Here is a 12,777-nt window from a genome sequence, read left to right as displayed (position 1 = left end):
AGCCAGACAGGCAGGCACATGCATAGGTGTGTGTAACAAGTGTAACCTGAACACAGACTCACTTTAGTGTGTTGGTAGGTTATAATTTTTTACTCCAATTGAACACATTCCTGTTTCTGGTGCGCTTTTCCAAGTATTTATTAGTCACATGCAAAAGATTTTTAAACAATGGCTTCACTTTGATGCCAACTACACACCTAGAAACCTTCTAGACTACATTTGATTTTTAGTTGTCAGTTAAGTGCATACATGTAAAGCAAATCATTGTTTTTGGTCATAGAGCCAGACGTTAATTGATTTGGTGCGGCTGCTATGACAAAGGATTCAGCGCACACAGTGGTACAAGGTAAATGAATGTTTATTCACAGTTGGTTTTTAAGCTGTTTGTTCTCTGCAGCTGGAAATCTACTAAGAACAAACACACAGTTCTGTCCTGTTCTCCGTCTCTTCTCTGGGCTCCAGCAGTTAGTCAAATAGGGAAGGCATGATAAGACAATGATAAGCCTGCCACACCCCTGGATGAACCCGGCCACCCCTCTAATGCATCTGCGCTACAACTTAGAAATATCTCAGAATGAAAAAGTAGAGTAAAGAATGAGCTCAATTAAATTTAAAATATAAAAAGGGATTTAAAAAATCAAAATCTAAACACGATACAAAAGGAGCTTAAATCTTAAATGGATTAAAGTATTTTGGCATCAGGTGAAAAAGATGTTGTGGCATCTGTAACATTATGTAGAATAAATGGAGTTTCACACTGTAGATCAATCAGGTGTATATAAAGTAGACCAAGAACGCTTTTATTCACTCACAGGCGAGGGCCAAGCTATGCAGTCATCGTGCATTCCTGTTTTTCTTGCTGCAACTGTTCTTTCTAAGAAATGTCAGTTTTGCGAAAGATAATTCTTAGAAGACGTTATTATCCGTGGATCTCTGTAATGACAAAGACTACAGGTCGTGTTACATTTATCCGGAGCAATGAAGCTATTTTTACTTGTGACTATTTGCACAATACAAAGGGTAAAAAGAGATGACACACCAGTCTAATGAACATGAATGCTTGCACCTGCACACCTGTGTATCTCAATATTTTGAGCAACACTATATCATAATTATTGTATCAAATGTTACACTATACTATATTCTCATGAATAATATAAACCTCTTTTAAAATGTTTAGTTTTTGGATTTTGCACATTATTTGTTTATTTTTATGTCAGAAAACCTGAAGTGTTTAAGCTCTAGGAAATATGCAAATGCTTCACAGGTAGAAAAATGTGTACTTATTTGTAGTGAATACTGTAGAAATGCAAACATTTTCAGTGGTAGTCAGCGATAGCAATGCAAAAACAAGCTTAAATATTTTTTGATCCTTTTTTTTTAATTTAAATGTGATTCAGTTCGAGCACACCTGAATATAACAGACGTTCATGTTAAGGACTGCACTAAAAACTTGTGACGAGATGCTCGATCCTCCAGCTCTGTCCACTGCACTGCTGAATGATGAGCTCATAGTAAAAGTTTGCTCCTTGGGCGATTTCAAGGCATCTGTTTGTTGCTTTGTTTATGATCGCTTGGCCCTGCCAACGTTTGAGAGAAATTATGAAGCAACAGTGCACAGCAAGTGTTTCTAAAAAACATTGACAGTATGACAGTAGCAGTATCTGAACATTTCTGACTTACTCCTACCAGTGGCATCTGAAAAGACACTATACCGGGGCATCATTTCTTACTTGTTTGAAGTCCCAGTGCATGTGCAGTTCATTTTTCTTTGCCAGTGAACACTCCTGCAGGGTGGGAGAACTTCCAGAGCCTGGATCAACCAGGCAGCGATTACTGTTATAATTGTGAGATGCAATCCCCCCTATGATTATTTCACCATCTGTGTTGTAGTAGCAGTGCTGGTAAAAGGAAAAGTAATAATTTCAGATTATATTCGGTTATATTTATTATCCTGGTAGTTTGGTTCTCTACATTACCTGTGGTTGTTGGAAGTGGCATCCATGCAGGATGGGGATATTTCCTGGAACAGGTCCTTGGTCCACACAGTCGCTCTTAAGAAGGTCATTCCACAACTGGAGTGTCAAAGTTGTTTATTTGTGTTGTACTGAGTCATATGCTTATTGTGAGTTTCTACAAAAGAATATTTTAAATCTCCTGGGCTTTGCAACCGAATACTTTTTATTCAGTATCTTATCTTGAACTTGCTCTAATAGATATTTTTGTCCCCGTGATAAAGTGCTCAAAAAGCAAATTAAAAAGCCACTTACCACACCATAACCCAGCATGTTATCCCATGTTGAGAGACTGGGGTAGACATTATCCAAGTACCATTTGAAAGGTTTACATTTAAGCTTTTTTCTGAGCTCCTTCCTCTGAGATACATCACCAATATCGACTCCGTGATCCTGTGTGTCAAATGTCACACCAGAAAGCATGATTTCCACAGTAACATTCTTATTCCTGAAAGAAATGTCATGAAATGAATGCAGACTAAAACGGCTGTGTTTACTGTAGTTTTTGTCAAAAATTGTCAGGTATGAGGTTAGAATGTGGCAGTGTTACCTTGGAAAGATTTTTTCGTCTGTACAAAATTGTTACTTTGGCTAAAATAATGAATAAGAACAAAATATTGTATAGATTCATATAGATTCATATATGGACGGTCAGCAAGGTATCTATCTTAATTGCCCCTTCGGGATAAGTCTCTCTGACTCTGACTGATCTGGTAAACATTTTAATACAATGATAAATTTACGGATGAAACAGCCAACTGCCAAAAGGAAGCATGTTTCCTGAAAAAAAAATGGTTTGCCTGAGGAATGTCTTTGAGGAAAGATATTCCTCAGTTTATGCATGTAACTGATAGTGTAAGCTAATTTGCATTATTCATATTCATATTCAAGTATTTATTGTCATTGTCGGAACAATGAAATTGTGTTTGGAGCTTCTACAACACTACAACAAATAATAAATACTAAATTCCCCTTAGTCCCAAGTGTGACTATTTAACCCAGTGTGACTTCAGTGCAATGAGACGGTCCTTAGCAAAAACAAAGTATAAAGTTATAAAGTTATAAAGTAGTTTATAATATAGGCTATACATGTGAGCTGTGTGGACTCAATTAATGATCCAGATTTGTTCAAATAGAAATAAACTTTAATGGGTACCTACTATTCTTGTGTAGCCCTGGCTGCAATTATTCGGGCTTGCAGTATAAAGAAAAGAAAAGTTTACGGTTATAAAAAAATGGTTAAAATATAAATAGTTGATAAAAGGTTTAAAAAACATATGCTTGGGTACCAATGTATTTCATTTACAGTTAGTCCAATAAATAAAAGGGTTTCATGATTTAGAGTTCATTTACTGTGCAGAAGCAATATGTTGGGGTGTAACCTAAGTTTGTTTACCCATCTAATGCCAGTTATCTTAATGTTGTATTGTCATTGGTTGTTGTGCTGACGAGCCAGTCAATGTCACTCTTCTCTGTTATGGGGGCGGGACGAGTGGTAAGGTTTGTGTGAATCTGTGGGAGCGGACACAGAAGCTAAGTCCGAAGAGAGAGATGTCGTAAGGCAGGGGTGTCGAACTCCAGGCCTTGAGGGCCGGTGTCCTGCAGGTTTTAGATAACACCCTGGGTCAACATACCTGAATCAAATGATTAGTTCATTACCAGGCTTCTGGATAACTGCAAGACACGTTGAGGAGGTAATTTAGCCATTTGAATCAGCTGTGTTGGATAAAGGACACATGTAAAACCTGCAGGACACCGGCCCTCGAGGCCTGGAGTTTGACACCTGTGTCGTAAGGCAAACGTGGTGTGGATTTTGCATCTAAGTGTATCATTGAGGTCGACTACCCGTGGTCCTGATATTACTTATTTGTGATCTGCAAAAGGTAAATGAGACTGTGTGCCCTGACATTTGTACTGTAACTATTCGTTATAGTGGTAAAATGGCGTGATATGTGATGCTAACTAGCGGCTTGCTAATTGGCGCAGCTTACCGCGTTATGTGCTGTGATGCCATGCTGCATGTTTAGCTCTGAGATTTTCAGTCAAAGCATGCTAATGCTAAATCGTTATGTGATAGCATTTGGTATTGTAGCTCAAGTGTTTTAATATGTTTAGAAGCCGAGGGACGCTGTGGAAGGAGAGGGAGAGCGAGGTTTCTGCCCAGATGGACCCTGCTGTTTTCTCACCCCTGACTGTTTTCACTACTGGTGAACTAACTGCCCGTTTCTGATTGCCCCACTAACAAACTCATTGGACTCGTGAGTACTAACTGGAACTAAAGTGCACGTATTTTGTTTATTGCTCAGTTTGAGTGAAGCGGCCATCAGTTTTAGGCCTCACCGCACCCGAACTTCGAATCAGGCCTGCAACAAGCACTGTGCTACAGGTGTAGTGTGGACAGGTTAAAGTGTGTGTGTGTGTGTGTGTGTGTGTGTGTGTGGGCCCACGGTTACAAATCTGGTTTAAATTGAGTAAGTGTGTAGTTGTAATCAAAGTTATTTACAAAGGTTGAAATTCATCCCTTTTCAAGGTGTGAGCTGTTGTAACTGAAATAACACTTGGCTCCTAAGAAAGTTATTTTGTTTTTGAAAATCTTTTATTTATAACCCATGTAGTCACATTTACCGTGGTTTTCTTTGTTTATTTGACTTCAATTCATTTCATTTTATAAAAGTAAGTGTTTATTTTATTTATTTCTATGTTGTCTAAATAAATACCCAGTGAGGGATTTAAATTTGTGTAAAATACAGTTGTGGTGGTCCTTATTAATTAATTTAGAGGGTATCGGATATCATTATTAATAGCACTACGAACCCAGGCCCAGTCTCATTGTACTATATACTCTAGCTTTACCATAGCTACGTGGGACCTGGGTTACATAAATGGAGGCACCGCTGGGATAGTTAACTAAAGTAAACTAAATTTATTTTTGGACCAAGAAAAAAAAATAGGTTGACCCCACAACTGTTAAAGAGTTAAAGTAGTCAAACGTGCAACAACAACTAAAAACAAACCAGATAGCAATGATGACACACCAAATGAGCAGACCATCACAACTTGAGTTGGTCAACTGGTGCAAAGGGGAATCAATAGATTCGAAACATGCCCTATTATTGTATGGGGTACCGGAAGGAGTTTCAAGAGATGAAATAGAAGAAACAGCAGGGACTATCAAAGCTTTGGGAAAAGTAGTAGTTAAGGGAAAAATGTTTAACTCTCAACTACAATCGTTAATGGTGTTGTGTGAGTGTCGTGAAGAGATAAACCCCATGACAATCCCCCCTGAGATAATGCCAATAAGTGGTGGAAGTGGCTGGAAAGCAGTGTACTACATTGAACCTCAGCCAGATGACTTTGAGGGAAAGTTACTCACTTTTCTGCAGAATGAAGGGAAAACCTTAGAGGATATCCAAGGGTTACGCACCCACAGAGGGGAAGTGGATGATAATTCTGAAGCCATCATCCGTGCAGTAGGTGAGTTAATGGTTAGAACAAACAAACAGCCTGAAAGCCATCCATATAGACGTCTAAGGATATTTTCCGGGGTCAGTCCCACCCCAGCTGGGGAAGAAGCCTTAGATATCTGGTTGGAGCAAGCGACACTTCTAGTAGATGAAGGTGAGTGCTCCGATAAAGAAAAACGTAGACGCATACTAGAAAGTCTCAAAGGGCCTGCCTTGGAGATCATTCAGGCCGTGCGTCTGACTCAACCTGATGCTAGTTCCCAGGACTACATAGAGGCCATAGAGACCATTTTCGGCAGAGTGGAGTCCGCAGAGGAGCTCTACCTGTCATTCAGAGCCCTTCACCAACAGCCTGGTGAGCACCTGTCTGAGTTTCTGCGACGATTGGAGAGGTCTCTTGTTAAAGTAGTCCAGGGAGGTGGCTTACCAGTTAGCGCTGCTAACAAAGCTCGGTTAGAGCAGTTAGTTAAAGGATCCACTTCTGAGCTTATGTTGCTTCAGTTGAAAATAAGGGAGCGAATGGATAGTCCTCCCTCATTCCTGAACTTGTTAAGAGAAGTGATGGAAGAGGAAGGCCGCCAAGCAGCCAAACAAAGCCAGACCCCATCTAAGTGTCACCAAAGGGTTTGCACAGTTCAGGTGGAAAAGGAGAAAGAGTCTGAAGCGGTCACTCAGAGTGAACTGCAAGCTCAGATTCGAGAGTTGAGAGCACAGTTAGAGGAAAGAAGCCACTCAGGAATTCAACCACTGGCTGATTGTACGTTCAAATCCCCCACAGAGAAACAAAAACAGAAAAGTGATTCGCAGAGTGAAATACGGTCACTCAGAAAGCAAGTGAAAGCACTAGAAAATAAAATGAGTGTGATGGCGGTGAAGTCTACAACTGACCCCCCACAAGAACACTCAACTCAGTCTCGCAGACACAAAGCAGCTTCTTGCCCTAAGCCTGCTTCTTTTAAAGCATCATCTTCTAGAGAGAGTGATGAATATTTCTGCTATAAATGTGGAGAAAATGGCCACATAGCTACAAGGTGCACTGCACCTGAGAACCCCCAGAAAGTCATAAGAAAACTTATACGATTAGTACGAGGAGTATCTGGTCCTAACAAGGAGGACCCAAATCCTACAGGAGAAGAGCAATGCGTTGCTCGAACCAACAAGGTTGAAGTCCCAGAAACTGACACAGGCCTGCCTGAGGGTCTTGTAGGCCCATCATTTATTCACACAGTCAAAGTCAATGATGTGGCCTGTGATGCTCTTATCGATAGTGGGTCTAACGTGACTATTATCTTTGAAAGCTGGTATAACCAACACTTGGCAGATGTCCCCATAAAACCTCTCTCTCGCTTGGGACTCTGGGGACTTGCTGACACAGAGTATCCCTACAAAGGCTATGTTGTTGTAGAGATGGAGTTTACCAAGGAGATCACTGGTGTCTCCGGGCGAGTAGAAGTGCTCGCATTGATTTGTCCTGACCCGAAAAACCAGCAACAAACCCCCGTGTTGGTGGGCACCAATACGTCTCTGTTCCGCCGCCTATGGGACTTGGTGCAAATGAAAGGTGACCAGAACACAGCTCATTCCATGAGAATTCAGTCTGTGTATGCCCCCATTAGGGCACAGGAGCAACTGCCAAAAACTGATGTGCTGGGACAGATAAAATGGAAAGGGCCCTGCCCTCTTTCTATCGCCCCAGGAGCAAATTGCTATGCCACCTGCAAAGTAGACAGGCACAGTGCCCCCTCCAAAGACCTTATCTTGATTGATGCACCCTCTACCCAGTTACTCCCTGCCGGCGTGCTGGTACAGCCAGGTGTGCTCTCAGATGCTGGCATAGACAGCAATAACTTGAATGTGCTCCTCCAAAATGAGTCCACCAAGACAGTCTCCATACCAGTGGGATCTGTCATTGCTGAAATGTTTGCCGTGGATACAGTCACCCCAGTCCAACCCTCTGACCTTGCCACTGAGAAAATAGATCCAAACCTCTTCGATTTTGGGACTCCCCTATCCCCGAGGAGTGGAAAAGTAGACTTCGCAGAAGTTAGCTGAGAGGAGAAATGTCTTCTCAATGCATGAGTGGGACGTTGGCTTGGCTAAAGGGGTTGAACACCACATTCGTCTCACATGACCCTAGACCATTCCGGGAGAGGTCAAGGAGACTAGCCCCAGCCGACATAGATGATGTGAGGCGACACATACAGCAGCTGTTGGCTGCTGGAATTATAACAGAGTCCCGTAGCCCATATGCCTCCCCAATTGTTGTTGTGCGGAAAAAGAATGGGGCTATAAGAATCTGTATTGATTACAGAACACTGAACAACCGCACTACACCTGATCAGTATACAATGCCACGCATTGATGATGCCTTGGACTCCTTGTCAGGCAGCCGATGGTTCTCAGTCCTAGATCTGCGTGGTGGCTACTATCAGATAGAAATGGCTGAGGAGGACAAGGAAAAAGACGGCATTTATTTGCCCCTGGGCTTCTATCAATTTGAGCGCATGCCACAAGGGATCACTGGAGCACCTGCAACGTTCCAACGCTTAATGGAAAAGGCTGTTGGGGACATGCATCTTCTGGAAGCCCTGGTGTACTTGGACGACATCATTGTCTTTGGCAGAACGCTTGAAGAGCATGAGCAACGCCTCTTTAAGGTGTTGGACAGACTAGAGGAGTTTGGTTTGAAAGTCTCCATTGACAAATGCCAATTCTGTCGTCCTCAAGTTAAGTATGTGGGTCACATTGTATCCACCAATGGAATAGCCACCGATCCAGAGAAGGTTGAGGTGGTGAAACACTGGAAAGTGCCCACTCACTTGAAACCACTCAAGTCTTTCCTCGGATTTTGTAGTTACTATCGGAGGTTCATAGCTAACTACTCCGCCATTATCCGTCCTTTGTCAGAACTCACCAAGGGTTATGCACCCACTTGGAAAGACACCAAAGCCAAGAAGAGTGTAGACCCAAACCAAACCTATTTTAAAGCATCCGAGCCGTTTGCTGAACGTTGGACTCCAGCCTGCCAGGCTGCTTTTGAACAGATCCGTGAATGTCTGATCAATGCTCCAGTATTGGCATTCGCTGACCCCACCAAGACATACATCTTGCATGTGGACGCCAGCATGAATGGTTTAGGTGCTGTCTTGAACCAAGAACACCCTGAGGGCCTAAGGCCGGTAGCTTTTGCAAGTCGAAAGCTCAAAGACTCAGAACGTAACTATCCAGTTCATCAACTGGAATTCTTGGCATTAAAGTGGGCCGTCGTGGATAAATTTCACGACTACCTGTATGGTGCCAAATTCATTGTCAGGACTGATAATAACCCCTTGACGTATGTATTGACTTCGGCTAAGCTCAGTGCTGTAGGGCATCGCTGGCTCGCTGCCCTCGCCACGTATGACTTCACCATACAGTACCGCCCTGGGCGCCACAACATTGATGCCGACTTGCTGTCCCGACAGTATGCCCAAGAGGAGGTTGGAGAATGGACTTCCATCCCGCCTGCTGGCATTAAAGCTCTCTGTAAACAGGCCTGCATTAGGGAAAGAGCAGTTGTACCTGACAGATTGGTGGATCAACTTGGTTCTCCTGCCTCTGCAGTACCAGAAGCTTATGCATTTCCTGTGAATCTCAGCATAAACATTCTCGATCAGCTGAGTCCAAAAGACATTCAAACATCACAAGATATGGACCCTATAATTGGGCCATTGAAGAAAGCAATCAAGAGAAATAAAGGGTTTGCTCGCTCTAAAACTGACTCGCCAGAGACTGTGATGCTCCTCCGTGAAAGTCGCAAATTGGAGTTGAGTGATGGATTACTCTACAGAGTAAGAGAAAAAATGTGTGGAAAACAAAGCCGGCAGCTTGTCTTGCCAGCAAGATACAGGTCTATGGTGTTAAGGTCTCTGCATGATGAGTGTGGGCACATGGGAGCAGAGCGAACAACAGAACTGATTAAAGAGAGGTTTTACTGGCCTCGTATGGCAGCTGAGATTGAGCAGTACATTCGCACTTGTGGGAGGTGTATCTCCAGGAAGACGCTCCCTCAGCGTGCCTCGCCCTTGAATCAGATAACAAGCAATGGCCCTCTAGACTTGGTCTGCATTGATTTCTTACAGATAGAGCCTGATCGTAAGGGTGTTGCAAATGTGTTAGTTGTGACAGATCACTATACACGTTATGCACAGGCATTTCCTACCAAAGATCAAAGAGCCATTACCGTTGCAAGAGTCCTGTGGGAGAAGTACTTCGTGCACTACGGCCTACCTGCACGAATACACTCTGATCAGGGCAGAGACTTTGAGAGTCGACTGATCAAGGAGCTGTTGTCCATGTTGGGGATTCGGAAGTCACGAACATCTCCCTACCACCCACAAGGTGATGCACAACCGGAAAGATTCAACAGAACCCTTCTAGCAATGCTCGGTACCATGGACACTGCAAAGAAACAGTGCTGGAGCCAGCATATCACCCACCTGGTACACGCGTACAATTGTACACGGAGTGATGCCACAGGGTACTCACCTTATTATCTCATGTTCGGAAGAGAAGCTAGACTGCCCATCGATGTCTGCTTTGGAATCTCGCCAAATGGTGAAAGTGAGTCCTCCTACCAACAGTATGTTTCACGGATGAGAAAAGAGTTGCAGGACGCATACAAACTCGCATCAGATGCAGCTACAAAAAATCATCTGAAGAACAAAGCACACTATGACCAACGCGTGAGAGATCTGCCTTTGGAGAAGGGAGACAGGGTTCTCGTTCAGAATGTTGGAATAAAAGGCAAGCATAAACTGCAGGATCGTTGGAAATCTACACCGTATGTTGTAGTGGAGAAGTTACCTAACCTGCCTGTTTATAAGGTAAACCCAGAACATGGTCCAGGTATAGTCAAAACTCTCCATCGAGACCACCTGTTGCCCATTGGTTATATGGTCAGGATGCCTAATCCATTGGATGACACAGGACACATTAGGAGACCCGTAACCAGAGCACATCGTGCCCAGAAAAGTCAAGCAGTTAAACCGCCTGATCCAGTGGAAGAAAGTGACACAGCATCATCAGATGAAATGTTTGAAGCTGTCCATAATCCTCAAAGTTCTGGCGTGCAAGAGGTCAGGAGACAACTGGCAACGCCACATCAGACTTCGGAAGAGGATGACACTTCTGAGGAGGAACATTTTGAAGCAGCAGAAAGCCGACCAGTAGGGGAAAGTGAAAGTGAAAACTCATCTGGAGATGATACACCTACTATGCTGGAATATGATGCTCAAGAGACAAATGAGTCTATGGGAGAGCAAGAGGAGGAACGGGAAGCAAGTTCACCTTTTTCAAACAGAACCCGAAGTGACAGTTCTCATAGAAGTACAAGAAATGAGAGTGAACAGTTTTCCACATCCCGAAAATCCCTGAGAAAACCAAAACCCCCCATGAGAATGACCTATGAAAAGCCAGGTCACCCATCTTGTGAGCCTGTTACCATCATGCACCATGGTATGGTCATTCAACTAAAATTAAAACCTCCAGACATCAGTGAACCAAAGGGACGTTCTAGGACATCGAAGAAGTTCTTAGGAAGTGAGGAAAACCATCACCCTGTAAAGCTGAAGAGAAGCCAGAGGTGTGATGAGGACATCTACACGGTTAGAAGGGGGAGGATGTAGCCCTGGCTGCAATTATTCGGGCTTGCAGTATAAAGAAAAGAAAAGTTTACGGTTATAAAAAAATGGTTAAAATATAAATAGTTGATAAAAGGTTTAAAAAACATATGCTTGGGTACCAATGTATTTCATTTACAGTTAGTCCAATAAATAAAAGGGTTTCATGATTTAGAGTTCATTTACTGTGCAGAAGCAATATGTTGGGGTGTAACCTAAGTTTGTTTACCCATCTAATGCCAGTTATCTTAATGTTGTATTGTCATTGGTTGTTGTGCTGACGAGCCAGTCAATGTCACTCTTCTCTGTTATGGGGGCGGGACGAGTGGTAAGGTTTGTGTGAATCTGTGGGAGCGGACACATAAGCTAAGTCCGAAGAGAGAGATGTCGTAAGGCAAACGTGGTGTTGATTTTGCATCTCAGTGTATCATTGAGGTCGACTACCCGTTGACCTGATATTACTTATTTGTGATCTGCAAAAGGTAAATGAGACTGTGTGCCCTGACATTTGTACTGTAACTATTCGTTATAGTGGTAAAATGGCGTGATATGTGATGCTAACTAGCGGCTTGCTAATTGGCGCAGCTTACCGTTATGTGCTGTGATGCCATGCTGCATGTTTAGCTCTGAGATTTTCAGTCAAAGCATGCTAATGCTAAATCGTTATGTGATAGCATTTGGTGTTGTAGCTCAAGTGTTTTAATATGTTTAGAAGCCGAGGGACGCTGTGGAAGGAGAGGGAGAGCGAGGTTTCTGCCCGGATGGACCCTGCTGTTTTCTCACCCCTGACTGTTTTCACTACTGGTGAACTAACTGCCCGTTCTGATTGCCCCACTAACAAACTCATTGGACTCGTGAGTACTAACTGGAACTAAAGTGCACGTATTTTGTTTATTGCTCAGTTTGAGTGAAGCGGCCATCAGTTTTAGGCCTCACCGCACCCGAACTTCTCGAATCAGGCCTGCAACAAGCACTGTGCTACAGGTGTAGTGTGGACAGGTTAAAGTGTGTGTGTGTGTGTGTGTGTGTGTGGCCCACGTTACAAATCTGGTTTAAATTGAGTAAGTGTGTAGTTGTAATCAAAGTTATTTACAAAGGTTGAAATTCATCCCTTTTCAAGGTGTGAGCTGTTGTAACTGAAATAACACTTGGCTCCTAAGAAAGTTATTTTGTTTTTGAAAATCTTTTATTTATAACCCATGTAGTCACATTTACCGTGGTTTTCTTTGTTTATTTGACTTCAATTCATTTCATTTTATAAAAGTAAGTGTTTATTTTATTTATTTCTATGTTGTCTAAATAAATACCCAGTGAGGGATTTAAATTTGTGTAAAATACAGTTGTGGTGGTCCTTATTAATTAATTTAGAGGGTATCGGATATCATTATTAATAGCACTACGAACCCAGGCCCAGTCTCATTGTACTATATACTCTAGCTTTACCATAGCTACGTGGGACCTGGGTTACACTTGTATTCAGGTCCATATCTATGTCCTTGTAGCCTTGTAAGATTTGCAGTTAGTTTTTGTTTTTTGAACTTACTATATCAGGGGTCTCAAACTTAAATGAGCTGTGGGCCACTGCTGGCACTGTCATGTCATGTGAGGGCCACTCTAGTGTTCAAGTAGTACAAAAAA

At 42.7% G+C, this 12,777-nt stretch overlaps 1 protein-coding gene across 1 annotated transcript in view; it reads right to left on the bottom strand.

The window, feature by feature from the left end:
* Positions 1-1,445: 1,445 nt before the first annotated feature.
* The window catches only part of LOC116326468 (probable polypeptide N-acetylgalactosaminyltransferase 8), a 16,829-nt gene continuing 5,497 nt past the window's right edge, over positions 1,446-12,777 (bottom strand). The window contains exons 8-11 of the mRNA XM_039614693.1: positions 2,271-2,408; positions 1,980-2,075; positions 1,734-1,901; positions 1,446-1,580 (exon numbers count right to left, since the gene is read on the bottom strand). Coding sequence (XP_039470627.1) covers positions 1,446-1,580; positions 1,734-1,901; positions 1,980-2,075; positions 2,271-2,408 — 537 coding nt within the window. The remainder of the gene's footprint in view (positions 1,581-1,733; positions 1,902-1,979; positions 2,076-2,270; positions 2,409-12,777) is intronic.

Source organism: Oreochromis aureus, linkage group 7, assembly GCF_013358895.1.
Source record: "Oreochromis aureus strain Israel breed Guangdong linkage group 7, ZZ_aureus, whole genome shotgun sequence".
Classification (NCBI taxonomy): Eukaryota; Metazoa; Chordata; class Actinopteri; order Cichliformes; family Cichlidae; genus Oreochromis; species Oreochromis aureus.
This window is presented reverse-complemented; position numbering and strand designations above follow the sequence as displayed.